The 27,411-nt window shown below is 42.3% G+C and overlaps 1 protein-coding gene across 15 annotated transcripts in view; it reads left to right on the top strand.

Moving 5' to 3' along the window:
• LOC149260879 (ASC1-like protein) overlaps positions 1-27,411 on the top strand; it is a 239,390-nt gene that overhangs the window by 59,926 nt on the left and 152,053 nt on the right. For 14 of the 15 annotated variants that reach the window (XR_016258338.1, XR_016258336.1, XR_016258335.1 and 11 more), the window contains exons 2-3: positions 24,071-24,312; positions 24,453-24,608. Coding sequence is in view for 7 of the 15 variants with exons in the window: in XM_089421201.1 (XP_089277327.1) it covers positions 24,071-24,312; positions 24,453-24,608 (398 nt within the window). In the remaining 8 variants the exon portion in view is untranslated. The remainder of the gene's footprint in view (positions 1-24,070; positions 24,313-24,452; positions 24,609-27,411) is intronic. The other variant, XM_089421210.1, reaches the window with a different exon arrangement.

Below are 27,411 nucleotides of genomic sequence, written 5' to 3'. Positions count from 1 at the left end.
GTGTTAGTGTTTTTTGATGACATTCTGATCTATAGCCAGACATGGGAGGTGCACCTCCAACACTTGGAGGAGGTACTGCGCATTCTGGAGGAGAAACAATTCTATGCCAAGCTCTCCATATGCGAGTTTGGATTGACGAAGATGCTTTATCTTGGGTATATCATTGGAGCAGACGGGGTGAAGGTTCATGAGGAGAAGATCAGGGCCATCCGGGATTGGCCAGTACCTCGAGGTGTGACTAGGTTGAGAGGTTTCTTGGGCATTTGCACTTACTACAGGAAGTTTGTCAAAGGATTCTCGCAGCTAGTAGCACCCTTGACTGACTTGACCAAGAAAGGGGCCTTCGTAGGGACTGAGGGAGCACAGGTCGCTTTTGATCGCCTCAAGGAAGTGATGAGTAGTTTCCCTATCTTGGCACTCCCAGATTTTTCCCAGCCATTCACAGTGGAGTGTGACACATCAAGTGTGGGAGTTGGAGCCGTTTTGTCATAGGAAGGGTACCCCATAGCTTTCGAGAGTCGGAAGCTCCTACCGCACGAGCTGTCATATTCCATATATGACAAGGAAATGCTGGCCATCATGCATGCATTGGCCAAGTTTCGCCAGTACTTGGTGGGCAACTGATTTTGAGTGAAGACTGATCACAACAGTCTTCGACATTTCATGGGGCAACATGGCCACAATGACAGGCAACAACGATGGGTCAGCAAGGTGCAGACCTACGACTTTGATATTAAGTATGTGTGGGGCAAACACAACGTGGTGGCCGATGCTCTATCCAGGAGACCGGCTAGGTTATCTCTTATGAGCATCTGCCAGGATTGGAAGGCTCAGCTGTTGGTTGAGTACTCCAAGGACAGGAAGGCCTGCGAGGTGCTAGAGGGGACACATGCAGATGAGCGTTACCGTGTGATGGATGAGGTCATCTATTACAAGGGGCGCATTTACTTAGTGCCCAACTCGCAGTTGAGGGAGAGGGTACTCCAGGCAGCTCACGATTCACCATTGTCCGGACACCAGGGGTTCTGGAAGACTTACATGGCTGTTCGGGAGAGGTTCACGTGGAAAGGCCTCAAGGAGGACGTGCTGCAGCATGTAAGGGAGTGTGAGGCCTGCCAACGGAACAAGGGGGAGTTGAATCACCCTGTAGGGCTATTACAACCACTTCCCATTCCAGAGGGGAAATGGGAAAGTATCTCGATGGATTTTATCACTGGGCTCCCCACAATACTCGGGAAGGACTGCATATATGTGGTGGTCAACAGGCTGACCAAATTTGCCCATTATTTTGCCATCCCCACTAGATTCATGGTTGCCCAGGTTGCCGAGTTGTTCTTCCGGGAGGTTTTTAGACTACATGGACTCCCTAAGAACATTGTTAGTGACAGAGATAGCAGGTTTATGGGTGGCTTTTGGTAGGAGCTCTTGAGGTTGGTTGGGACGGAGCTTACTCCTAGCACCAGTTACCACCCTCAGACGGACGACTAGATAGAGAGGGTCAACTAGTGGTTGGAGTCGTACCCGAGGAACTATGTGACAAGTCAGCAGAGGACATGGATTTAGTGGTTGCACTTGGGCAAGTTCTGCTACAACACTGCGCACAACATGTTTATTGGTATGACTCCTTTCTGTGCCCTCTATGGTTATGATGCTCTAACTTTTGTTGATGTAATTTTCGGAGATAGCCGGGCCCAAAAGGCCAAAGACTGGGTCCAAGAGAGCCAAGATATCCTCAAAGTTCTTAAGGATAATCTTGTGACAACCCAAAATTAGCAAAAATTTTATGTAGATCGGCACAGGGTAAAGAGGAACTTTGAGGAGGAGGACCTAGTGTGCCTCCGTTTGCAGTGTTACAGACAGTCCACGCTGAAACAGAAGCGGGCTGAGAAGCTATAACCACGCTTCTATGGGTCCTACCAGATGACCAGGCGGGTTGGGGAGGTGGCCTATGAGTTGGCACTGCCTTTGGGGAGCAAGATCCACAACGTGTTTCATGTCTCATGCTTGAAGAAGGTGCTGGGACAATAGGTGACCGCAGTAGCTGATCTACCCCCATTGGATGATGAGGGCCATTTGGTGCTGGTACCAGAGGCCATACTAGAGAGCAGGGAGAGAACACTGAGGAGCAAAACCATCAAGGAGTTCTTGGTACGTTGGAAGAACTTACCGGATGAGGATGCCACTTAGGAGGGTGAGCACATACTAGGTCAGCAAGGTGCAGACCTACGACTTTGATATTAAGTATGTGTGGGGCAAACACAACGTGGTGGCCGATGCTCTATCCAGGAGGCCGGCTAGGTTATCTCTTATGAGCATGTGCCAGGATTGGAAGGTTCAGCTGTTGGTTGAGTATTCCAAGGACAGGAAGGCCTGCGAGGTGCCAGAGGGGACACTTGCAGATGAGCGTTACCGTGTGATGGATGAGGTCATCTATTACAAGGGGCGCATTTACTTAGTGCCCAACTCGCAGTTGAGGGAGAGGGTACTCCAGGCAGCTCACGATTCACCATTGTCCGGACACCAGGGGTTCTGGAAGACTTACATGGCTGTTCGGGAGAGGTTCACGTGGAAAGGCCTCAAGGAGGACGTGCTGCAGCATGTAAGGGAGTGTGAGGCCTCCCAACGGAACAAGGGGGAGTTGAATCACCCCGTAGGGCTATTACAACCACTTCCCATTCCAGAGGGGAAATGGGAAAGTATCTCGATGGATTTTATCACTGGGCTCCCCACAATACTCGGGAAGGACTGCATATATGTGGTGGTCAACAGGCTGACCAAATTTGCCCATTTCTTTGCCATCCCCACTAGATTCACGGTTGCCCAGGTTGCCGAGTTGTTCTTCGGGGAGGTTTTTAGACTACATGGACTCCCTAAGAACATTGTTAGCGACAGAGATAGCAGGTTTATGGGTGGCTTTTGGTAGGAGCTCTTGAGGTTGGTTGGGACGGAGCTTACTCCTAGCACCAGTTACCACCCTCAGACGGACGACCAAATAGAGAGGGTCAACTAGTGGTTGGAGTCGTACCCGAGGAACTATGTGACAAGTCAGCAGAGGACGTGGATTTAGTGGTTGCACTTGGGCAAGTTCTGCTACAACACTGCGCACAACATGTTTATTGGTATGACTCCTTTCTGTGCCCTCTATGGTTATGATGCTCTAACTTTTGTTGATGTAATTTTCGGAGATAGCCGGGCCCAAAAGGCCAAAGACTGGGTCCAAGAGAGCCAAGATATCCTCAAAGTTCTTAAGGATAATCTTGTGACAACCCAAAATTAGCAAAAATTTTATGTAGATCGGCACAGGGTAAAGAGGAACTTTGAGGAGGAGGACCTAGTGTACCTCCGTTTGCAGTGTTACAGACAGTCCACGCTGAAACAGAAGCGGGTTGAGAAGCTATAACCACGCTTCTATGGGTCCTACCAGATGACCAGGCGGGTTGGGGAGGTGGCCTATGAGTTGGCACTGCCTTTGGGGAGCAAGATCCACAACGTGTTTCATGTCTCATGCTTGAAGAAGGTGCTGGGACAATAGGTGACCGCAGTAGCTGATCTACCCCCATTGGATGATGAGGGCCATTTGGTGCTGGTACCAGAGGCCACACTAGAGAGCAGGGAGAGAACACTGAGGAGCAAAACCATCAAGGAGTTCTTGGTACGTTGGAAGAACTTACCGGATGAGGATGCCACTTAGGAGGGTGAGCACATACTAGAGCACCCGACTTTGAGGTTGCTTGAGGGCAAGCAACATTTGGGAGGGGAGGACTGTCATGTTCCTTCTCAAAAGAATTAGCCACGGGGTGCAGCAAGACAATTTTGGCAGCATTTTTGGTTTAGGAGGAGGATCCCACATGTAGAAACTTAGGAACTATAGGCAGTTTGATTCATTTCTGGCAGCTAGTGGAATGTGGGGGCCACCACATGCATAATTCGAATTTGGCCAAGGAGGACGTTGGTGGGAATTCAAGCTAGTGGAAGGAGGGGCCCACAAGAGGCTAAGGGGGGCCAAGGTGATAATAGAGGATGGAGCTCTCATTTTGCAACATTCTGAATATTTGACAAACAAACTCACTCTTGTATGCTCTGTTGCTTAGCGAGTCTACCAACTGTTTAGCCATGAGTCTTCTGCAGGGAAGATTCAACCTCTACCTCGGGGGACTATTCATGCCCACCCTAGGGAGGTTGTTCCATGAAGCTTGCAGGAGTTTCCAACAGTGATTCACAGCTCAGCTAGCTACGCAGAGGAAGGAACTCCGTGTTTTTTGGGCAACCAGAAATACGTAGATGTTGATTTAGCCAGCCAAGAGGCCCCTAACTTGTTGGGAGTTTCGGGAGAAAGGAAGGTAGAAGGCTGAGGGTATTTTATCAGTGTTTTGTAGCCATCCAGCTAGTACACGTAGCAATATACATTTTTGGGCAGAGCGATTGCGCAGTGGCCTCTAGCAGCAAATTTGTGGGGCTTGATTGAGCATCCATTAGGGCCAAGGACCATCAAGGAAGCAAGGGATCAACTAGTATAGGGGAAAGCAGCATTTGAGGGGTGTTTCCAGGTGGATTTGCAGGTTGTTTTCTGCAAATCGAATTTGGCAGCAATAGCTAGAGAGCAGCGCCCAAGAGGCCGAAAATCCAAAGTCAAAACCAGAGAAATTCCCTTCTGGGTTTTTTTGAGTTTTGTCCAAGGAGTCTAAAGTTGAAAGGGAAGAATTTTCTAGGCAGTTTTTGGGCACATTCCAGCAGGCCGAAGTCAGCAGTTCAACAATTTATTGGGACAACGCAGAGCACGGTGGAGCAGCAGCTGAACAACCATCTTTCCAGCTATTCTACCACCTGGGTTTGGTCCAGCTTGTCCTTGAGACAAGCCCAGATGTACCACTCATTTATAGATTATACTCTTGCACTCGTATTTCATAATATATGGCTCAACAGTTCTAGTATTACATTGTTTCGTGGGTGTTTGTTAAATGTTTTTAATTTTCCACTATTGCACTGTTTGTTTATTTGGATTATCACTTAAATTCCTGTTTAGGAACATTACATGGAACATTACTTTCGACAAGTGAAACTTTTGAAGAACATTCAATGGACAAATTGGAGCTTGATACAGATCTATTGCAGACCTTGAGTTGGCAGTTTATTGCAAACTTTGGAAGCACAAGATTGACAGTTCACAAGTGTTTAAAGACATTCTTGATTGGGAAAAATTGTTGAGCTTATTTGAGGCAATTTTGTTGGGCTTGATTGAGTTGACTTGTGGGCTTACTTTGTGGGTGTATTGAAGCTAATCTTGGAGACACTCTTGGAGACCATGATGTATTGAAGCCATCGTGAGGTGACCTTGGAGATCTTTGTTTGTGTACCATGAAGAGCAGTAATGACACCTTCATGAGAAGACCAAGTTGTCATTGATGAGCTAAGTGCTGTGGAGATCGTTTGAGGGCAGTGATGAAGGTAAAGAGATTGTCTGGGCTCGTTGAAGAATATATTGGGAGCCATGAAGTAACATAAACTTAGATTGACGAATTGAAATTGTGGGTTGGAGTCGTAGAGGATAGGAATCCTCAAGAAGACCAGGTTGGAGCCTGTACTAGAGATAGGGTTGGAGCCCTAGAGGTTGGTGCCTTCAATTGACAAGGTTGGAACCTTGGGAAGTCCAAGTCGGTGCTTGGTATAATATAGGTTGGAGCCTGGGAGATTGAAGATTGGTGTCTTCATCTAGGGTTGGAGCCCTACACATATATTATATTGGATTTATTGTAAAGAAGAAGTTGATAAAAGTATTTATTCTTATTGTTCATTTTGTGTTCTAATTATAAGTGATTTGATTGGTAAAAATAACAACTGAAAAGAAACACTGATTCACCCCCCCAGTATTTCCAACGATTGGTATCAGAGCTAGTACCTTCTCTCAAAGCCCAACAGCTTGAAGGTTGATCCTTAGAACACAAATGGAAAAGCCAAGGAAGAAAACCTCCAATCCTTCTAAAGATGTCTCTTCCTTAACCGTGAAAACTAAAGACAATCAAATTGGGAAAGTTCCATTGTTCAATGGAAAATTTGATATATGGAAGGTAAGAATGATAAATTTCTTAATGGCTCAAGGCGTTGAAGTATGGGAATCAGTGATTACTGAAAGCATGATGGAAGGAGAATCCAAGGAGTATAATGCAAGAGCGATGAAGGCAATCTTGAATGGGCTACTAGATCCTATAAAGGCCAAAGTGGAAAAATGTTCATAAACAAAAGATATGTGGGACAAATTCATGATATTCACTCAAAAGGAACATTGACCATGACTGTTAGTCAAGAAGATGATGGAAACCAAGAAGGAAATCCAGAACCCATTAAGGAAGTTGAAAACAAGAGTGGAGGTATCAAGGCCAAAGAAGACCTAGAAGATGAAGAAAATAAAGAAGACTTCGAAGAAAATCTCATGGCAAAACTTATAGCTGCCCTATAAGAGATTAATAGTTTGAAAAAGGAAAATGAGGAGCTTAAGAAGAAATTACAAGATGGTGACCATAACCTTGACAAGACAAGGAAGGAAGTTGACCTATTCAAGCTTCAGGTTCAAGAAAGAGATAAGGAGCTCACCAAGCTAAAGGAGGATTGTCATCAAAACAAGAAAAGACATCATGAAGAAGTCATATCCATGAAAAATCAATTGGATAAAGCAAAGAAAAAGGAAGACACTTTGTCAAGCCACCTTGAACAAAGACACAAGATCTTGAACAAACTTGAAGCAGAAATTGGTCAATACAAGGAGGTGGTCTATTCCCTTAGATCTCAACTAGAAGAAGCAAAGAAATAAGCACAAGGAGCTGAGAAGGTGATGGAAGCTTTGGCACTCATAGAAGGACAAGTTGATGATGCAGAAAAGGAAAGAAACACCATGATATGCCAACTAGAAGAAAAGGATGATGACATCTCCAAATTAAGATTAGAAATTACCTCACTTAAGGCCCAATCATGTGAATCAACTAAGATAAAGGAAGAAATGGAGATCAGTCTATCAAAGAAGGATGAAGAATGCAAGAAAATGAAAGAAGAAATTGATATCCTTAAAAAGGAAGTTGATCATCTAAACAAGAGCCTAAAAATCTCTCAAACCCTAGATGACATCCTAAGTCATCAAAGATCTCCTCTTGATAAATCAAGTCTTGGTTATGCAGGTGAACCCTCAAACAAGAATGATGCAAACCCTAATGCTTCAAACAACAAGGATGTGGAGAAGCTTGGAAGAAATATTGATGCCCCCAGTTCTAGCAAAGGCAAGGAAAAGAGTCAAGATGACATTGGAAGAAACCCTACTCCAAGAAGATATGCAGATGGTGTTAAGGATGCAAGAGGCAATGGATATCATCAAAGGATCCCAAGGCAAAATGAATTTAGAAGTACGTTAAATCAATCTCCATCCTCCAGGTACCGAAGTATATTTTTTGGTTATTGCTATTCTTGTACAAATCTCGGGCACATGGCAAAAGATTGTAGGGCATACCACAAGGACTAATATATTGGTCCCCGTCAATCTCCTGAAACCAACTTTCAAGAAGAACTCATGATTCCTCATTCATGAATAAGATGGAATGCTTCAATTGCTATGAAATTGGACATATGGCTCGTGATTGTAACTTGACTTGGGTCCCTAAACAAGCTAAAACCATGACAACCAAGCCAGAGAAGAACATTACACAAGTATTTGGATCCGAAAGTCCCTTGAACACTCTAGCCAACAACACATGTTGTTGATTTGATGAAGACATCCTTGATATTCCAAGTGTTTGATGATGAGACTTTGCCAAAAAGGAGACCATGCATACAGTTAGGGGGAGCTATTCGTTAATGAGTCACACATGGACAATCATCTTTTGATAGATCATCTCTCGGGAGAAACTCCATTGAAGAACACAATCTTTTACTCATTCGATGGACCATTGTTGAAGATGACTTCCATTAGATCAAAAAGTAAGCAATCTTTCTTGAGCTAGAGGAGTTTATGCAGGCAGGGGGAGTTGGTTCATCACATGAAGAAATGCCAACACATCTATCAAGGACCACGTTGCCAAAAGAAAGAGCACCATGACAGGGGGAGCAACATGATAAGAAGCAGCGTGATAGGGGGAGTACATGGGCACCCTGTTTGCCATTGATGTCAAAGGGGCAAAGAATGTTGGAGGGGTGAGAATATTGCCATCAATGACAAAGGGGGAGGCTATTTGGCAAGGTTGTCATTGATGTTAATATGGCATTGTTTGTGATAGCAAATTCTTGTGATGCGTGATGTTTCCCTCGATGCCCATTGATAATAATACCCTAGTGATGAATGTCCTTGAACTAAGATGAAGATGTCATAACCTCATGTACATTATGATATCCTTGCTCTTGATGATGAAGCCCTAAAATCATGATGATGTCCTTACTCTTGATGAATGCTACTATTGAGGACTTAATGTCATATGGATGACATACATGAATGACGACTCACTTGATGATGACATGAATGATCACACCTTTGATAATAACCCTCATTCTATCACAAATACCTTATACATAGAAAAATTCAAGAACAATCACAAAGAAAAATATCTTTTGTCTCCTTGGAGGCATCTTATCAACTTGGCTCCTTCACCGTTTTGAAGAGGACTCTTTCCTCTTTCCAACGAGCCCTCACTCAGCCCTTAAATCCCAATAGTTTGTGAGAAAATGAATTTCAAGTTTAAAGATCATATTTTTTAAGCTAGCCGACCAATACTCAGTCACTCATGTTGGCCTCCTTACATAAGACGCGTCCTTTCATTCCAAAGCTCAAAATCGTATAAATACAACGTTAGACTGTCCATTATAGCCGTCAATTCGGTCAAGGAAGTTAAGGGCAAATCAAAGAGTTCACAACTTGCGAACTTTAGAGACCGAGGAGGATCATTTGCTTGGGTTATGATTCAGATCGTTTAAACAATAGAACTAGATCATAGTGGAGTTTTGGACCAAGCTACAGGCTACAGGATTTTGAACAATACTTCGGACCTGTAACAAGAGACTACCAAACTTCGGACAAGTGACAAGAAAGTTTGCCCTTGGATCAGTGATACTTGTACAACACTTTGCATTGTGTTGAAGCACGAGTTAAGGGCTGAACTTGGACCGAAGATTCATAGATATATATGTGCTCAGGACCAAAGTATAATAAGGCTCGAATCCCTTATCAAGAAGTAGAATTCACCCACAGAACTTCGGAACATTTGGAAAATTGAATACAAGACTTTGAATAAGGCTTATATCCCTTTAGAATAGTTGAAGATTGATCACATACTTTTGGAATAAGGCTTGGATCCCTTAGAATCTACCTACAGACTTCAGATCAGTTGGTGTAGAGGCGCAAATTCATTAATAACTTTTGAAGCACAGTAACAAGCTCGGATTGAAGGTATAGATCTTCAAAGAACTCATAACAATTGATGCTTTGGACCTGGGTACTTTCTATGGTTAGTAAGTCAAACAGTGAAATTAGCGTATTGAAGCTAATCTTGGAGACACCTTTGGAGACCATGATGTATTGAAGCCATCATGAGGTGACCTTGGAGATCTTTGTTTGGGTACCATGAAGAGCAGTGATGACACCTTCCTGAGAAGACCAAGTTGTCATTAATGCGCTGTGTGTCGTGGAGATTGTTTGAGGGCAGTGCTGAAGGTAAAGAGATTGGTTGGGCTCGTTGAAGAAGATATTGGGAGCCGTGAAGTAACATAAACTTATCTTGACGAATTGAAGCTGTGGGTTGGAGCCCTAGAGGATAGGAGTCCTCAAGAAGACTAGGTTGGAGCCTGTCCCAGAGATAGGGTTGGAGCCCTAGATGTTGGTGCCTCAAATTGACAAGGTTGGAGCCTTGGGATTCGGGAAGTCCAAGTCGGTGCTTGGCATAATACAAGTTTGAGCCTGGGAGTGTAATATTCCTAATTAGCCATGGCTAATTGGAATATTTGATTTTGCTGAATTTTGCCTTTTATAGTTATTTATAAATAAAAAGGTGAGAAAAGGGGGACATAACTCACTTTTGAATAAATTCACTCCCTAGTAGCACAATGTTGTAACTTAAAAGGGGAGTCAAGGGGGCCAAAGGACCACGTAGAGAAGGGGCCCACATAGACACTTGGAGGGATTGCGCAGATGGAGAGGAGCACGTGGCAAGAGAGAGGCTATGTTGGAGGAGGTGGGCCTTAGGGTTGAGAGAGGCCAACGCTATAAAGGAGAGAGGAGCCTCCTCATTTTGGCATTTGATTATGTTGCATTTGAGCTAGTCACTTCGACTTAGAGCACGCTGGCTGTTTAGCCTGTCTGCAACACTGTTTAGTGCATCGAGTGTCTTTGTTCGGAGATCTCACCCTTAGCCTCGGGGGACTTCGAGTGCCTGCTCGGGCAAGGTAATTTTCAGCAGTCTTTTGCAGGAGGATCGATTTTTGGAGTTGAGGAGGAGCTGAGCATCTTGATGACTGCGTAGTCTTGAGAGAGGATGACGCAGTCTTTCTGGGTAGGAGTTCTGGATTGGGGTTTTGAGGAGGATTTGAGCTAGGAGATTGAGCAGGGGATCAACCCTTGCTTCTTGGAGGATTTTGGCAGAGTTTCAGACAGAGTTTTGATGGCTCTATTCAGTGGCAGCGCAGAGCCTTGAGGGATTGCATGGATCCTCAAGGGGGTGATTTTCGGGGGTCAGCTATTAGAAAAGCTTTCTGGGATTTTCTGGGTTTATTGAGTAGAGGCTGATTCCAGAGTTTCAACATTTTCTGAGGAGGGGAACAGCCCCAAATCCTCACTTGATTCCAGCAGTAGCAGCAACACAATAGTTTTTCGGCAGCTTGGACGCAGTTCAGAGAAAGGCCATTTCTTTACCATTATGAGTGTATTTCTTCACTTGCCTTGTGCAAGTCGAGGTGCTATCTTTTTGATCACCTCCTGTACTCTTCTCATTACTTAGTATAATAAAATGGCTTAGCATTTCTCTTTGCATTTCTTGAGTATCTGCTTATATTCCATATATTTATTATTGTACGTTGCACTACTGTTATTTTTATCTCTTGAGAGTCCATCTCTGGTAGAGTTTGCTTGTGTTTGAGGGATATCCCTGAAAAGGGATATTACAGGGAGATTGAAGATTGGTGTCTTCATCTAGGGTTGGAGCCCTACATATATATTGTATTGGATTTATTGTAAAGAAGAAGTTAATAAAAGTATTTATTCTTATTGTTCATTTTGTGTTCTAATTATAAGTGATTTAACTGGTAAAAATAACAATTGAAAAGAAACACTGATTTGCCCCCCCTCTCAGTATTTCTAACACTCACCTTATTTCCTAAAAAGTTCAAACCTTAGGCTAGGCTTCATAGATCCACGTAGAAGATGGCTGTAGTTTTATTCCAGATTTAAGACCTTGAAAAGCCCTCAAAAATTGATATTACAGAAAATTAATCCATAAAAGAGAGGGCCAATTTTCTCTTGGGACATTAGATGTTGTTATAGAGGCACAAAATCTAAGATGTCCACTTTGAAATGAGACTATTTTTGGTATTTTTTATTTCTATATTATATTAGATTTTTCAATAATATAACTAAATAAAATGACAAGAACTTGAATTTTGTCAAAGAAGTGGTTGGTTGTTGGATTTAGGGCTAATGCCTTGTCTCCTCTAGGGCCTAATGGGGTCAAGATGAATGCCCTCTTAAGTTGGTTATTCTATGCTTGTGGATTAGGGCAAGAAGGTAGAACCCTAGAAGTTAAATTACCTTCTTTTCTAGTCAAGACAAGTTATGAAACCAAGCCATACTAGAAGGGATCCCATTAAGGGGAAAAGCTTCAACCATAAAATCAACTATGGAATGAAATAAAATCAAAACTCTTGTTAAGGAACCTTTTGGGTATGGCCCAACAAGAAAATTTAATGTTTACCTCACACCAACAAGAGAGTAGTGAGAGAATTTACTGTAGATGTCTCCTTCCAGGGGATGAAGTTGTCCTAGAAGGGATTGTTCTTGATAGCCTTGTAGTAGTCTTGAATTAGCACAATGTTGTCTTTAAATTTATATAGAATAGCCAAGAAAAAGAGACTTCAAAGTTGACATCAAAGCTTTACGAAAATATTACACTATGGGATAATGATATTGAAAATTCATAACGATTGGGGAGGAGATTGAGCTCTTAATTTATAGAAGAGGTTCTCAACATCTCTCCCCCTTTTGCTCCTTGGAAAATGTTAAAGAAATTTCAAAAGAAGGTTTACTTGTAATCCACAATAGACTTGGAGACTATGTCATTACAAAAATTAACCTGGCATTGCTTAAAACCATCCAAAATAGGTTGATGCCCCACTTGGAGAGGCTTGATTTGCTTGAATGGAGGGTTGATTTACACTAGAAGTCCAATGTTCCCTTGAGAAATGACTTGAATTGATTTGGAGGAAAATTAGAAGGCCAAAGGAGCCCAACATCTTCCTCAAGTAGGTCGATGTTCACTTGGAATTGACTTTTGATCCTTAACAACTAAATAAAAGGTGGACAACCCCTTTATTTGGTCCAATCTTTGCTTGCTTTCATGATTTAAGGCTTGATTTGCTTGCTTATTCCTTTGATTATTATTTCATCAAAAGGGACTTTGAAGAAGGTGATATGGGTTCTTTGACTTGGAGAAGACTTGGCTTGCCCCAAAGAGTGCAATGGATCTCTTTCTTTAGATTGGAGAATGTGACATGTTACCTTGTGGAATGCAACATCATCGTGAATTGTGAGACTGACATGAAGAATGATGGCCATGGCCAAAGAGGTGGGCATACATAAGATAAATTGTCCATGTGGGGAATAAATATAGGCACATTAAGACAATGATGAGATGAGTGTCTGCACCCTTACATAGTGCGATCACTTTTACAGGGATAAGTGTTTCTATAAGCCACATGTCCTAATAGATCCATCTCCATGATACCCAAATACCAACCTAGGACATACGATGTCCATCAAGGAAGGGAGTTGCGACCCACTAGGGGGCACTTAGTAGAGCCATAAAACCAAGCACCATGAAGATGAGATTAAGAGGACAAGTTATGAATGTCCACCCAAAGGGAACTGGGATACACTTTTACACTTCATCCCACATGGCCTATAAGGCCATAAGATTACACACATTTGGCCTTTCAAATGGCGTTGTCCTTTGCCAAAAATCTCTAGGTACCCTTGTTGGAAAGAGGGGTAACAAGACCAATGAAAGCTAGACTTGGTTTGGTTGGAACTTTATTGACTTTAGCAAAGCTGCGTTGATCCTTCTACATAATATAGTCATTTTGTTCCAGGACTAGAGTCCATCACATCAAATGACTCTATCTTCTAGTCTCGATTCGCAAGAGCCAACTCCTACACTATTTATTAAATCAACATTGGAGCTCTCACAACTAGATAGCAGCAAATTTAGAGCGACCTTTGCCAACAATAGACTGTTTAGCACCAGTTTCAGCGTCTTCACCATCCACATATTGATTTACTCGACATCATGATTGGAGGAAACGTTGTCCTCCTTCTTGGTGTCCATAGTCATTTTCCAGTTCTTCATTCAAATATTTAATGAAGAGGTGTATATGGTAGCATCTTGGCAAGGTACCAACTTTAAGGATTTTTGTGGTTGGCTTGATGATTGGTTTTAGCAACATTTGAGCATTGAGCAACTGTTTGAGAACTTCTTTTTGATGTGTTTCTTCCACGATATATAGGAATTGTTCTCATTGGACCTTGATTGATTTGGCTTGAACAATAGTCCCATTAACCATTGTTTTGATGACAATTGTGGTGTTTTCTTCTTTATTTTGGAAGCACTCTGACTAGTCTAACCATTTTGGTGTAGGTTGGTACCTTCGTTGCTTGAAGTAAATGATTGTTGTCAGCATAAGCTGCAGCCTTCAGTGTTAGCACACTGATTGGAGCACATTTTTGATCTGCCATCATCAGATCATACTTCATTGGCTTGTCATCAGTTTCGGATCTTGGACATTGTCAATTAGCCACATTGTGGACTTATATCCTCTTAGTGGGGTTGCGGGGATGGGGTTGGGGGACGGGGGATGGGGTGGAAGGTGTTGATTTCGGGTAGCATCAGATGTGCTCTGGCCATGAAAATTGGTGGAGAGGTTAAAGCACATGAGATTTCCAAGACCTAGAAATGGTTTGGGTAGATTCTAACCGGTTTGGGAGATATTAAAATAATTAATATTTTTAATGGAGTTCTCAAGTCTAAACTTAGGAAAAATAAAATATTAATGGGTATTAATATAAAACTGTGTTAGAAGGTTCCAAAAGTCATGGATCAAGCCAAATCTAATCTTAGCCGTTGATTAGAGATTTAATCTCAGCCTTTGATGGACCAACGAGAAAAGGATAAGAGGAGGCTTAAGGGTCAGTTGGAGAATACACCATAGAGATCAAGAACTTGATTTTCTGGGGCAGGGTTTGTTGAGGAAATTGAGTGAAGTGATCTGAGTTGCAGCTGAGGGGCAGTGAATACATAGCAGAGAGGCAGAGTTAGTATCGGGAGGATCAGCGCAGAAGCCGGGAGGTTGACACAGAGCTAGCTAGAGGCCATGCAGAGGAAGCTAGAGGCCACGTAGAGGCAGCCAGGAGCTGCGTAGAGCTAGAGAGGGCCAACGTGTGAGAAGCAGAGGCTCCAGAGGCTGATGCAGAGCCCCGAGAGGCTAACACTGGGCCAGATAGGCTAACGCTGGGCTGACGTTGGGCTAGAGAGGCTGACGCAGGCCTTGAAGGCAGCACTGCGAGATTTTCGTGGGAGAAATTGGAGTTGGAGAGCTAAATAGGGTGACATAGTCCCTATCGGAGTGACATAGAGCAACAAAAGCTGCATTGTTGCTGTGGGATTGTTCATCCGGTGATTTAGCCAGAATATCTGTCTCCGACTTAGAGGTACTACTACCGAGGGCATTCTCTGTTGGGTGAGCCATTTCTGGCACCCAGGTTGTATTATGAAAACTGCATAATAATAAAACCATCTGAATAACTACACCAGTTTTCCCGTATTGGGTTTTTCCAGGGACATTAGTCCAAAAACAACGATGTCACTTGTGTGCTTGTTTCTTTCAGTTGATGATCTGTATGTGTTGATACTGTACTTGTATTTATTTTTAGTATTTACATGGTAAATAACTTTTTATGTCACTGAACAAGTAGGAAGAAATAATCAGATAGTACAGGAAGAATTTCTAACGGATAGACTTAGAAATTCCAACATGGTATCAGAGTGTGGTTGCAGATCACAGGATAACTGAAGGCATTAGCCAAGCAGAGCAGCAACAGCAGAAACAACTGTCCTGAGTGACAGAAGTTGTTCCTAGCGTAAGAAGCAAGGAAGAGGTGACGCAAAGAGCCTGCATCATCAGTTCGAGCCAGGAGGAGGATCAATGCTGAGGCAAAGAGGAGCAGACCTGACCTACGCAGTGGCCGGTCATCTTTCTTTGTTGGGAAGGATCAATGCTTTGGCCAAGAGGTGCAGATTTCGCCGGTGCCGGTATTGCGCAGAGCCTAGAGGCTCTAACCTTTAGATTGGTGGGGCATAGGACGTTGTGAGTAAGTTGCGGAGCAAAGCTGGTGGGGTACTGTGGTCAGAACAGTACCTAACAGGGCAAGACCAAGGAGGAGGGAGTTGCTGTCGAGGATTCCTAGCCAAGAAATGCAGATCATTGGTGCAGCTGCAAAAATGATCGGAGTGGGGCATCTCGACATTGGCAGAGGGATTTCTAGAAGGAAAATCGAAGCTTAGAGGGAGTCAAATCAAGAACTTCCAGACGGGAAGTTGAGAGACTCGAAAGAGTCAAAAGAGGAGTAGTGAAATGGTAGTGAATGGGCTAAGAGTTCAGGATAGACTGGACGGAGCTTCGAACTTCGTAGTTTGGAAGGCCAGGATCTTGTCCATTCTAGACAGGTATCGCATCAAACACTTCGCATTGAAAACAATAGCGATCCCAGTTGACCCGGCTGAAAATGAGAAGTACGAGGAGGCAATGGCCAGGGCTAAGTGCATCATTCTTGATGGGATCAAGGACCATGTGGTACCACATATTGCCGAGAAGGGCACAACAAATGAGATGTGGGATGCCTTGAAGAAGTTGTATCAACATACTTTTGTGTAGAGGAAGATGCTTCTAGAAAATCAGCTGCAGTCGTACTAGATGTAGAGGGTCGAGCAAATAGATATCTTCCTCGGGAGATTGATGGAGATTCGGGATCAACTGACTTCCATAGGGGCCACGCCGGATGAGGAGTTGTTGATGAGGACCGCATTGAACGCAATCTCAAAGGATTGGGAGGTATTTGTCCAGGGCTTATTGGGCAGGTCGAACCTTCCAGATTGGGAGGAACTATGGTTGACTCTTCGACAAGAAGAGATCAGATGACTAACCAAGGCGAGGAGTAGCGGTAAAGGGGTTAGAATCAAGAAGGAGGAAGAGGAGGATGCTGCTCTATCCTCTGTGGGAAAGCAGGAGAAACTAAAGAAGAAGGACCTCTCCAAGGTCAAATGCTTCCACTGTGGGGAATTGGGTCACTACGCGAACTAGTGTCCAAGGAAGAAGAGCAAGGGAGAGGCTTCTGAGACCAAGGCAACACCAACGAAGGCGGAGAAAGAAGTGGAGACAGATGACGACTGTGCCATGAGTGCTCATGCGCCGCTTGAGAGGAAGTGGGGAGACATTGAGCTGTAGTCAGACGGACTACAGACGTTGAGGGGCAGGATCCTTGAGGTATCCAAACTCTTGGATTATACCTTGCTACGGGAGCCCTGAAGAGAAGTAGCAGCACTGGCGGATGTCGTTAGAGATGGATGTGAATGGAGTACAGGAGTTTCGGGACAACGTGAGGCAACAGTGCGAGATGCATGCAGTTGTTGTAGCAGTGCAAAGGTTAGTAAAGGGAGCACTTTTCAGCGACAGAGGGAGGTTCAGCATCGGGAGAGTCTCTAGCCTGACAGAGATGTCATAGTTGGGAGGATCAGTTACTTACTTCTTAGTAACCAAGTTGCAGTGCAGTGGTTAGCAGTGGCAGTGCTATGTGCAGCACGATGCAGCATGATGAGAGGGGATGCTGTGTAGATGAAGCAATGGCAGTGGCAAGGCCATGGGCAGCAACATGGATGTAGGAGCTGCCGTACAGATGCAACAGTGGCAGTGGTAGGGCCATGGGCAACAGTACATGATGCAAAAATGTAGAGGATGTTGAGCAGGGAGGCCTAGCATCAGCACAAGGACCGATGTTGGATGATCAGGGTATTGTTTTAAGAAACGGCCGTTTCGAAACCGAAACGGTCGGGTTGATCCGAGCCAATACCTTTTTCTATGACCCGGCCTTTGGAACGGTTCGACTGGCCGAGTCAGCCATGACTCGGCCAACTCGGCCGTTTCCGTTATGACTCGGCCGAGTCACAAAAAAACGCCCAGCATCATGTCAAACTGCGATTTAATAAAATTTTAATGGATTTTTAAATTGTTTTTTGGTTGGTTTGGACTCCAAGCAGTTATAAATTTTCATGGTAATGTTAAATTCTTAAAGTAAAAGTGACATTCTCCTTAATCTTCATTTTCATCATTTTACTTAAATTTTTAACATTACCATGAAATGACTCAGGATGTTTGAGAGTGGTTTCGGTCTCATTGGATTTCATATGGAGAAAGTAGAATTTTAGATTTCATTCAAAATCCAGTAGACTTATCAGTTTTTCAGGGTTTCAGGATTGGAGGATTGCAATGTTTCCATTGAATTTTGTCATGTATTAGGGTATGGATTTTGGAACTCGTATTTAATCAAGAGCACCAATCCCTCTATGTACCTTGATGTTAGTGACATTGGTTGTCGAACTCCTCTGGGATTCGCTCCCAAACCAAGAGCTTCTCAAAATGTCGCTCCGCTCCAGTTTTCGCTCTCGCTCCCCACTTTCGCTCCTGCTCCCAAGTAACACTAAGCCAGATGATGTTGGCAACTCTAGCAGTAGCCAGTAGTACTGGTCATAGAGTTTTGTTGTAGAGGCCATTTATAGCCTCCTTGGTTATGTGTTTTTGTTTTGATCTCTATATCATCATCGTGTATGTATTGGACAATGTACTGGGTGCCATTTTGATATAATGGATATATTCATGAGCCTACTTTGATCATATGTTGTCTTCTATCTATATTCTAATGCTGTGTGTTTGGAAACATGAATGAAAATCTTTAAAATTATGTGTTTTTATAAAAAATAAATATTTAATGTATTTTTTACAAGGACCGAGTCATTGAAATCGAGCTGGTCGAGTCGATACTGAGTCGGAGTCGGAGTCGGAGTCAACCCTCGGCCGAGTCGGAGTCGGAGTCGGAGTTTTAAAACATTGGATCAGGGTGATACTCGGTGAGGAGTATTACTAGAGCATAGTCCTCGCTAAGAGGGAGTGTTGATTTGGGGTAGCATCAGATGTGTTCTAGCCATGAAAATTGGTGGAGAGGCTAAAGCACATGAGATCTCCGAGACCCAGAAATGGTTTGGGCAGATTCTAACCGTTTGGGTGATATTAAAATAATTAATATATTTAATGGAGTTCCTAAGTCTAAACTTAGGAAAAATAAAATATTAATGGGTATTAATATAAAACTGTGTTAGAAGGGTCCAAAAGTCATGGATGTAGAAGGAGGCTTCTGAGACCAAGGCAATGCCAACGAAGGCGGAGAAAGAAGTGGAGACAGATGACGACTGTGCCATGAGTGATCATGCGCCACTTGAGAGGAAGTGGGGAGACATCGAGCTGTAGTCAGACGGACTACAGACGTTGAGGGGCAGGATCCTTGAGGTATCTAAACTCTTGGATTATACCTTGCTACGGGAGCCCCGAAGAGAAGTAGCAGGATTGGCGGATGTCGTTAGAGACGGATGCAAATGGAGTACAGGAGTCTCGGGACAGCGTGAGGCAACAATGCGAGATGCATGGAGTTGTTGTAGCAGCGCAAAGGTCAGTAAAGGGAGCACTTCTCAGCGACAGAGGGAGGTTCAGCATCGGGAGAGTCTCTAGCCTGACAGAGATGTCAGAGTTGGGAGGATTAGTTACTTACTTCTTAGTAACCAAGTTGCAGTGTAGCGGTTAGCAGTGGCAGTGCTATGGGTAGCACGATGCAACATGATGAGAGGGGATGCAGTGCAGATGAAGCAGTGGCAGGGCCATGGGCAGCAACACAGATGTAGAAGGAGCTGCCGTACAGATGCAACAGTGGCAGTGGCAGGGCCATGGGTAGCAGTACATGATGCAGCAGTGTAGAGGATGTTGAGCAGGGAGGCCTAGCATCAACACAAGGACCGACGCTGGATGATCAGGGTGATACTCAGTGAGGAGTATTACTAGAGCACAATCCTCACTAAGAGGGAGTGTTGATTTGGGGTAGCATCAGATGTGTTCTAGCCATGAAAATTGGTGGAGAGGCTAAAGCACATGAGATCTTTGTGACCCAGAAATGGTTTGGGCAGATTCTAACCGTTTGGGTGATATTAAAATAATTAATATATTTAATGGAGTTCCTAAATCTAAACTTAGAAAAAATAAAATATTAATGGGTATTAATATAAACCTGTGTTAGAAGGGTCCAAAAGTCATGGATCAATCCAAATCTAATCTTAACCGTTGATTAGAAATCTAATCTCGGCTGTTGATGGACAAACGAGAAAAGTATGAGAGGAGGCTTAAGGGTCAGTTGGAGAATACACCAAGAGAGATCAAGAACTTGATTTTCTGGTGCAGGGTTTGCTGAGGAAATTGAGTGAAGTGATTTGAGTGGTAGCTGAGGGGCAGTGAATACATAGCAGAGAGGCAGAGTTAGTACCGGGAGGATCAGTGCAGAAGCCGGGAGAGGTTAATGCAGAGCTAGCTAGAGGCCACGTAGAGGAAGCCAGAGGCCATGCAAAGGTAGCCAGAAGCTATGCAGAGCTAGAGAGGGCTAGCGTGTGAGAAGCAGAGGCTCCAGAGGTTGATGCAAAGCCCTGAGAGGCTGATGCTGGGCCAGATAGGTTGACGTTGGGCTAGAAAGGCTGACGCAAGTCCTAGAGGCAGCACTGGGAGATTTTAGTGGGACAGATTGGAGTTGGAGAGTTGGATAGGGTGACATAGTCCTTATCATAGTGACGCAAAGCAACAAAAGCTGCATTGTTGCTGTGGGATCATTCATCCGTTGATTTAGCTGGAATATATGTCTCCGACTGAGAGGTACTACTGCCGAGGGCATTCTCTTTTGGGTGAGCCATTTCTGGCACCCAGGTTGTATTATGAAAATTGCTTGATAATAAAACCCTCTGAATAGTTGCATCGGTTTTCTCGCATTGGGTTTTTCCGGGGACATTAGTCCAAAAACAACGGTGTCACTTGTGTGCTTGTTTCTTTCAGTTGATGATCTGTATGTGTTGATGCTGTACTTGTATCTATTTTCAGTGTTTACATGGTAAATAACTTGTTAAGTAACTGAACATGTAGGAAGAAATAAATCAGATAGTACAGGAAGAATTTCTAATGGATGGACTTAGAAATTCCAACATGGTATCAGAGTGTGGTTGTAGATCACAAGATAATTGATCACAAAGGAAGCCAGAGGCCACGCAGAGGCAGCCAGGAGCTGCGCAGACCCAGAGAGGGCCAGCGTGTGAGAAGCAGAGGCTCCAGAGGCTGACGCAGAGCCCCGAGAGGCTGACGCTAGGCCAGATAGGCTGACGTTGGGCCAGAGAGGTTGACACAGGCCCTAGAGGCAACGCTGGGAGATTTTCGTGGGACAGATTGGAGCTGGAGAGCTGGATAGGGTGACATAGTCCCTATCAGAGTGACGCAGAGTAGCAGAAGCTGCATTGTTGCTGTGGGATCGTTCATCTGGTGATTTAGCCAGAATATCTGTCTCTGATTGGGAGGTACTACTGCCGAGGGCATTCTTTGTTGGGTGAGCCATTTCTAACACCCAGGTTGTATTATGAAAACTGCATAATAATAAAACCCTCTGAATAGCTGCACCGGTATTCCCGCATTGGGTTTTTCGGGGACATTAGTCCAAAAACAACGGTGTCACTTGTGTGCTCGTTTCTGTAAGTTGATGATCTGTATTTGTTGATTCTGTACTTGTATTTATTTTCAGTATTTACATGGTAAATAACTTGTTAAGTAACTGAACAAGTAGGAAGAAATAAATCAGATAGTACAGGAAGAATTTCTAACGGATAGACTTAGAAATTCCAACAAGAGGGACTGGGGTAGGGTGGTTCCCATTGGGTTATCTCTTTCTCCATTTTGAGGGGAATTTTTGTCATCGGTACCTTATATGGTGATACATTTCCGGAGATCCATTTCTATTGCCACATACTCACCTAAGTTGTGCTTATGGGCCGGGGGGGGTTGGTGTATTTTGTGCATTCACTTTGCTTACATTGGTGCATTTGCATGTGCTTCTTTACTTAAGCATCCATGCTGGTTGCTTTTAGCTTTAGAGCTTTCATGCACACAAATAGCGAAGCTTACTTAGCCTTTTTTTTCTGTTTTTGTTTCCTTGCTTTGAGGAGAGATTCGTGGCATGCTGTTGCTTGGCTTTCTTTCCCATATCTCCCTCTAGTAGGTCATTGTATTTGTATTGCTTGACTGATCATTGATTAGTGAGCAAGCTAGTGGGTTAATGATCATAGCACACCATTGCAACTACCTGGTTTCATTGTTTTATTGGTGCTCTTATTTCATACTCTTGGTCTTGGGTGGTTCTATAATTGAGCTACAGATTTTGATTCAACGACCAAATATCGCATAGAAACTTCTATGATTTGCCCCATTCGAACAGTGTTTTCATCTCCATAAAAGATATCCAAAGATATGATCAAATACAAAAAAATATGATTGTTAATTAATACTCATGAAAGTGAATCTCAAAATCAAGAAACATAGAAGGCACTGATCTGACCATCCCTTTTAGCAATCTTTCATCTCCCATACCTGCTCTAAATGTTGAAATGAATCTGCTAGTAAGGGTTACTTGCTGCCATTGAAAACCTAACCAATTGATATGACAATACCATTGTGATGTTTCCTATAGATATACTTGTGTATGAACTACCTGCCCAAAAACTTACCCAACCATAAACCCTTGAGAAATAAAAACTGACAACCATGTGCCAAGTCTGAATAACACTTTTGAACCATTGATGTTGAATGATGGACTAGTCTATCCTGTAATGCACCCACAAACCATCTCTAATAAGTGCTCAAAATGGATTTTGGAGAAATCCATTTTGGGTGCTAACATGTTTCAACCAATGTTCCACGGGGACTCGCCCCCGCCCGCCCCCCCTTAGGGGTCTAGTTTCGTAGCTCCCCCGCGCTCCGGGGACTTGGGGACGAGAAGGGGTCATTTCCCCATGCTCCCAAAAAACAGAATACGCAAGGGGACGTGCCAGGGGGTCGTTTCCTTGTGCTGAGGGGTCGTTTTTGAAAAGGGGGTCGAGGGGGGTCAGGGGGTTGAGGGGCCTGATTTTTTTAAATAAACTTTTGTTTATAATTAAAATTTAACATTAGTTTTATTACTTTAGGGTTTCAATTCGTTTTTTTATAAATTTAATTCATTATTCGCCCTGGCCCCTCACTCCATTCACAAGACGTTCCTAGTTCCTCTGCAGAGAGGAATTGGTCCACATATAGCTTCATCCACTCTATCAAGAGGAACAAGCTTACCTCTAAAAGAGTGGAGAAGTTAGTTGCTGTGCACAGTGCCCTACGTCTTGAGCATAGGAAGACACCTGAGTATTTGAGGGGACCAACAACACGATGGGATGTTGATCCAGAGGATGATGCACAGGTAGATATAGAGGAGAGACTTGATGAGAGACAGATGGGGTTGGTTGGTGTGCCACTTAGTATGTTTGAGAATGCTAGTGATTCAGATTCAGATGGTGATATGGTTGATCCTAATTTATTCATGAAGCAGCTGGATGCAGAGACTAGCGGGGCATTACATTGATGTTTGTTTATCTATTGATATGTTGATGTTCTTATGTTATTCTGACTCTAAAATTTTGACTCTTGATGTATCAGACTTGACTTTAGTCTTTTATAATTCTATAAAATTTTGACTCTTGATGTATGATGTATCAGACTTGACTTTTATAATTTTATGTCAATATTCACTGTTCAGTATTCAATGTTCATAGTAGGAAGTGGAACATCAATATGGTTTAAACTTTAATCATAATGTATGATGTATGATTATAAATTAGAATTTTAAATTTATATGATATTAGATAATGATATTCATATCAATGATCATGCTTTGCAGCTTTTCAATTCAAACCCAATTGTCATAGTGGACTCAATTTATAAATTATATTTTATATTTATAAGTTTTTAAGACCCTGATGTCCCCCCACGTTTCCTAAAAATTGGTGGGGAGCTTTTGCATAGGCCGCTCCCGCGTATCCTCGCCCCCTCGTCCCGGAACCTTGGTGGAACATTGGTTTCAACAGAGCTTTGGTCATAGCCAATGAGAATTGGTGATCACATAACGTTTGTTGTAAAATAGTCTTCTACCTAATAATGTTGTACATCTTTAAGTTGCCTATGATTTACTCACCAGGGGTTGAAATTTTAGTCATTCTTATTGTGTAACAGTTGAATTACAGTTGTAAATGCTAAATCTGTTTATTCTGTCTTCTTAAAGTTGTTGAATATACACGGTTTGAAATGTCATATAAGCTTACAAGCAGCATAGATTAATAATGTCACCACAACAATAAAATCAGTGATTTTGCAGTCTTCAACAAAATGAATTTAAAGTTTTCAGGGTATCTGATGGCCTTGTTAAACTGAACTAGGATTCCTTTGAGTTGGAGTAGGAATGAAACAAGCGTTTGGAAATTAGGAGCATAAGCAGATGCTATTCTTATTGCCTTGTTAAAAAAACTTTGAATTCCTCTTAGAATGAAGTTTTAAAGAATTTAAAATTATTCTGCGCTCAAGAAATGATTTCTGTGGTTTTGAAGTTCTTATGTATATATTATATCTGAGAATGTGCTAGTGGATTTTGCTACAGAGATTGGGTAGACGGCTTGTGTTGAGCTCCTTTAAAGGCCTACATCATGATGAACAAAAACATCGTAAGAAACATGTGAAATTTAAAGAATCTGCTTGGAAGGGTTTATATTTCTTGTCAGCGGCACTTTTCGAATTCACAGTGATCTATAAGGAGTCATGGTTCACAAACACACAAAAGTTTTGGGTTGGACCTGGTGATCAGGTTTGGCCTGATCAAAAGGTGAAGTAAGTCTTACTATTTAAAAGAGAAACTCTTTAGATATTTACATTTTACAAAAGTTGGTTGAATACAGAGCATGGTCCCACTCAGAGTCACCTAGCTTGCAGTTGATCTTATTTATATTCCACAATTCAATGGCTGACAGGACAAAATTAAAGACACTGTACATGTACACAGCAGGTTTCTATATGTACAGTATTCTAGCTGTACTTTTCTGGGATACAAGGAGATCAGACTTTCTGGTACTTGTGATGCATCATGTGGCAACAACAGTGCTCATTATGTTATCATATGTGCTAAGGTTGGTGAATGGTAACAGTTCTTGATGTAAACCTTTAATGTTTCGTTATGTTGCGTAGAGTAGTCATTGATGAAAGCGTTACTGTCCGTGTGTGTAGAAGTGTTGTTGTTCAATTCATTTCAAAACTTGAAAATATCTGTTACTGTAAATTGTTTTTGTGAATGCACGCTGCAGTTTTGTGATCTGCTCAAATCTAGAGGAGACTCTAATATAATGAGGGTAGAACATTAGCTTATTTTATTTTTTCACAATGTTATCATGCTTTCCTGCACCCTGCAAAAAATGAGTTTGGAAAATAAAGTATGATAAACGTGAAACAAATAAGAGGCTCACCCTATGGTCACTTGATAAGCCCCTTCTCTATTTAGACTTTTAGAAGTCAAGGGAGGATTCCCTATTCAGAAGTAGGATCAGCAAAGACGTAGGCTTGGGTGATCTCAATGGCTGAAAGCACACACTGAAAATATCAGATTTAATGCAGCTGGTACAGTATTTTATATTCTGCTGTAAGTGACATTTAAGACCCTATTGCACACTTAGCACAGATTTTCCTATCAATAGAAACAAACAGTTTTGGAACTGATACACAGGTGGTAAGAGGGGTCAGAAATTAGTGGGAATATAGCTGGAAATAAAGCCTTAAACTCAGAACATCTATTTTCCTCTAAAAGAACTATCGAAAGAACAGACTTGAGCACTTGGAGGAAGTTCAAATGGGGCTGCAATTATGTTAAAACTGGCAACCTTAGTCACCAGATACGCCGAATTTGAAGCATTAAATTCGAAATTAGGCGTTTTTCAAGGGAAATTCGGCGTTTTTCAGACCTTGCAAGGGTTGGTCACCAAGTATCAAGCATTAAACATCACTTTTTTGTGGTCAAATCTCCAAATTTTCATTCCCTAGCTCTGCTAGTTATTTCTCTATAAGGCTGATCTGTTATTGGCATGTGTATGTGGGCTAACAAACTGTGGTTGCAGCAGTCATAAAGGTCTGATATTTGGTTTTGAGCTAACAATTGGTGAGTGCAGCTATTGAAAAATTAATCTATTCTGATATAAAATTTGATATTAAGCATTTAATAGTCTGATTATAAGGATAATCATGATAAAATTCACTCCATACCATTTCTCATATGCATATGATATATCTATCTTTAATATACATTTTTTTTTCGAATTTCTATATGTCGAATTTTATCGACAAAGTTTGAGTTGCCGAACTTTATTCGAATTTCATGGTCCTCGAACTCGAACTCGAACTCGAACCTGGTGACTAAGCTGGCAACTAGGTCCAAATTCCACCTTGGGACAGCTAATATGATGGAGATGATTATCGCATTGGATTCCTCTTTTCGAGAGGTCCAAGATTGATATAAAGATCATCTCATTTGGACAACCATAAGTGTGATTTTGAATTTATTATCTCACATGTACAAATTGTTCAGGTCGGCCTCAGCTTAATGTAGGTTCAAGAAGCCCAATAGATGTGTCTCTTCACCCACAACAAAGTGTATAAATAGAAGAGACCTCTCACCTCATTTGGACATCATTCACTCATTCATTCTTCTCTCTCTGCAACAGATTGGTTCGTACAGCTTGGGCATCTTCTTTCTCTCTCACAGGGGCGGCGAAGAGGACTGAATTTCTGGGCTAAAACAGAATGGAAATTTCAGACTGTTGACCAGCGTTGACCAGTGTTTACCACTGCTATTTTGACCGAATTTGACAGCGTTTTTGGAGGCAGAATTTCGCTTTCTTGAGGCCGCATTTATTGGCATGAAAATTGAGAAGTTTGGGACTGTTTGACCTGCGTTGACTGCAGCGCTGACTGCTGTTTGACTGAGTTTGACCAGAGTTTTTAGGACTATTTTGGGTTGAATTTGATTCTTGCTGGAGGCCGAATTGGACTGCCTTTTGACCAAGCTTCAAAGGAGGTGTTTTGCTGTTTTTCTGCTGATTTGATCAGCGTTGACTTTCTGGTTAGGGTCAAAGTTTGACTGCAGTTCACTGCAGAATTTGACAGGGCTAATTTGACTTTGTATTGGGCTAATCTATTTGAATTTTGTATTCACTCTCTCTGCTGAACTTTTGTGACAAGGTTATTCGGGAGCAGGAGCGGGGAGCGACATTTTCGAAGGCTCCCGGTTCGAGAGCGAATTTTTATATATTTTGATGCATATATGTCAACAAAAGCATGTAGAATGATGAATTGGATATAAAAGGCATAAAAACATAGATTGAACCATGTAACATCAATCATCTAGAAGTTATAATCTTCATCAACCACGTCCACAAGTTAGTAACATACAACATATCGAGTCTCATGATTCATCAATCTTAAAATTTCAAGCTTTCAAAATTCAATACATAACATTTATCATCATTGATCACCAAAATTATATAAAAATTCTAACATGAAATGAAATGTTATAAAATGAAATGAAATGAAACAACTTTCAACTTTCACGAATTCATTACCAATGAGTTATCACTGCCAACTTCAAATTTCAAACTTAAATTGTCATATATTGTTTACAAAAAATATCATAAGAAATATGAAAGAGTCAACCGCTATAAAAACTACTAGAAACTAGAAAAGACAAGTAAATCTATTATCTATTGCCAATGCTTGGGCCTCTTGCTGCCACGAGAAATGTCTAATTTTTGAGTCTTGTTGGAAAATCAGGATCTTTGTCATTAATATCACACTCTAAGCATTAATATCCAGAGGTATCTTTGTCATTACCTTTGGATCTGTATAGGGATATTTGTCATTAATATTACCCTCTAAGCATTAACATAA

The sequence above is a fragment of the Pinus tabuliformis genome, chromosome 6 (assembly GCF_031772625.1).
Source record: "Pinus tabuliformis cultivar Carrire ecotype Pingquan chromosome 6, CPIR1, whole genome shotgun sequence".
Taxonomy (NCBI): Eukaryota; Viridiplantae; Streptophyta; class Pinopsida; order Pinales; family Pinaceae; genus Pinus; species Pinus tabuliformis.
The sequence above is the reverse complement of the archived record's forward strand: the minus strand, read 5'-3'. Positions and strand labels throughout refer to the sequence as shown.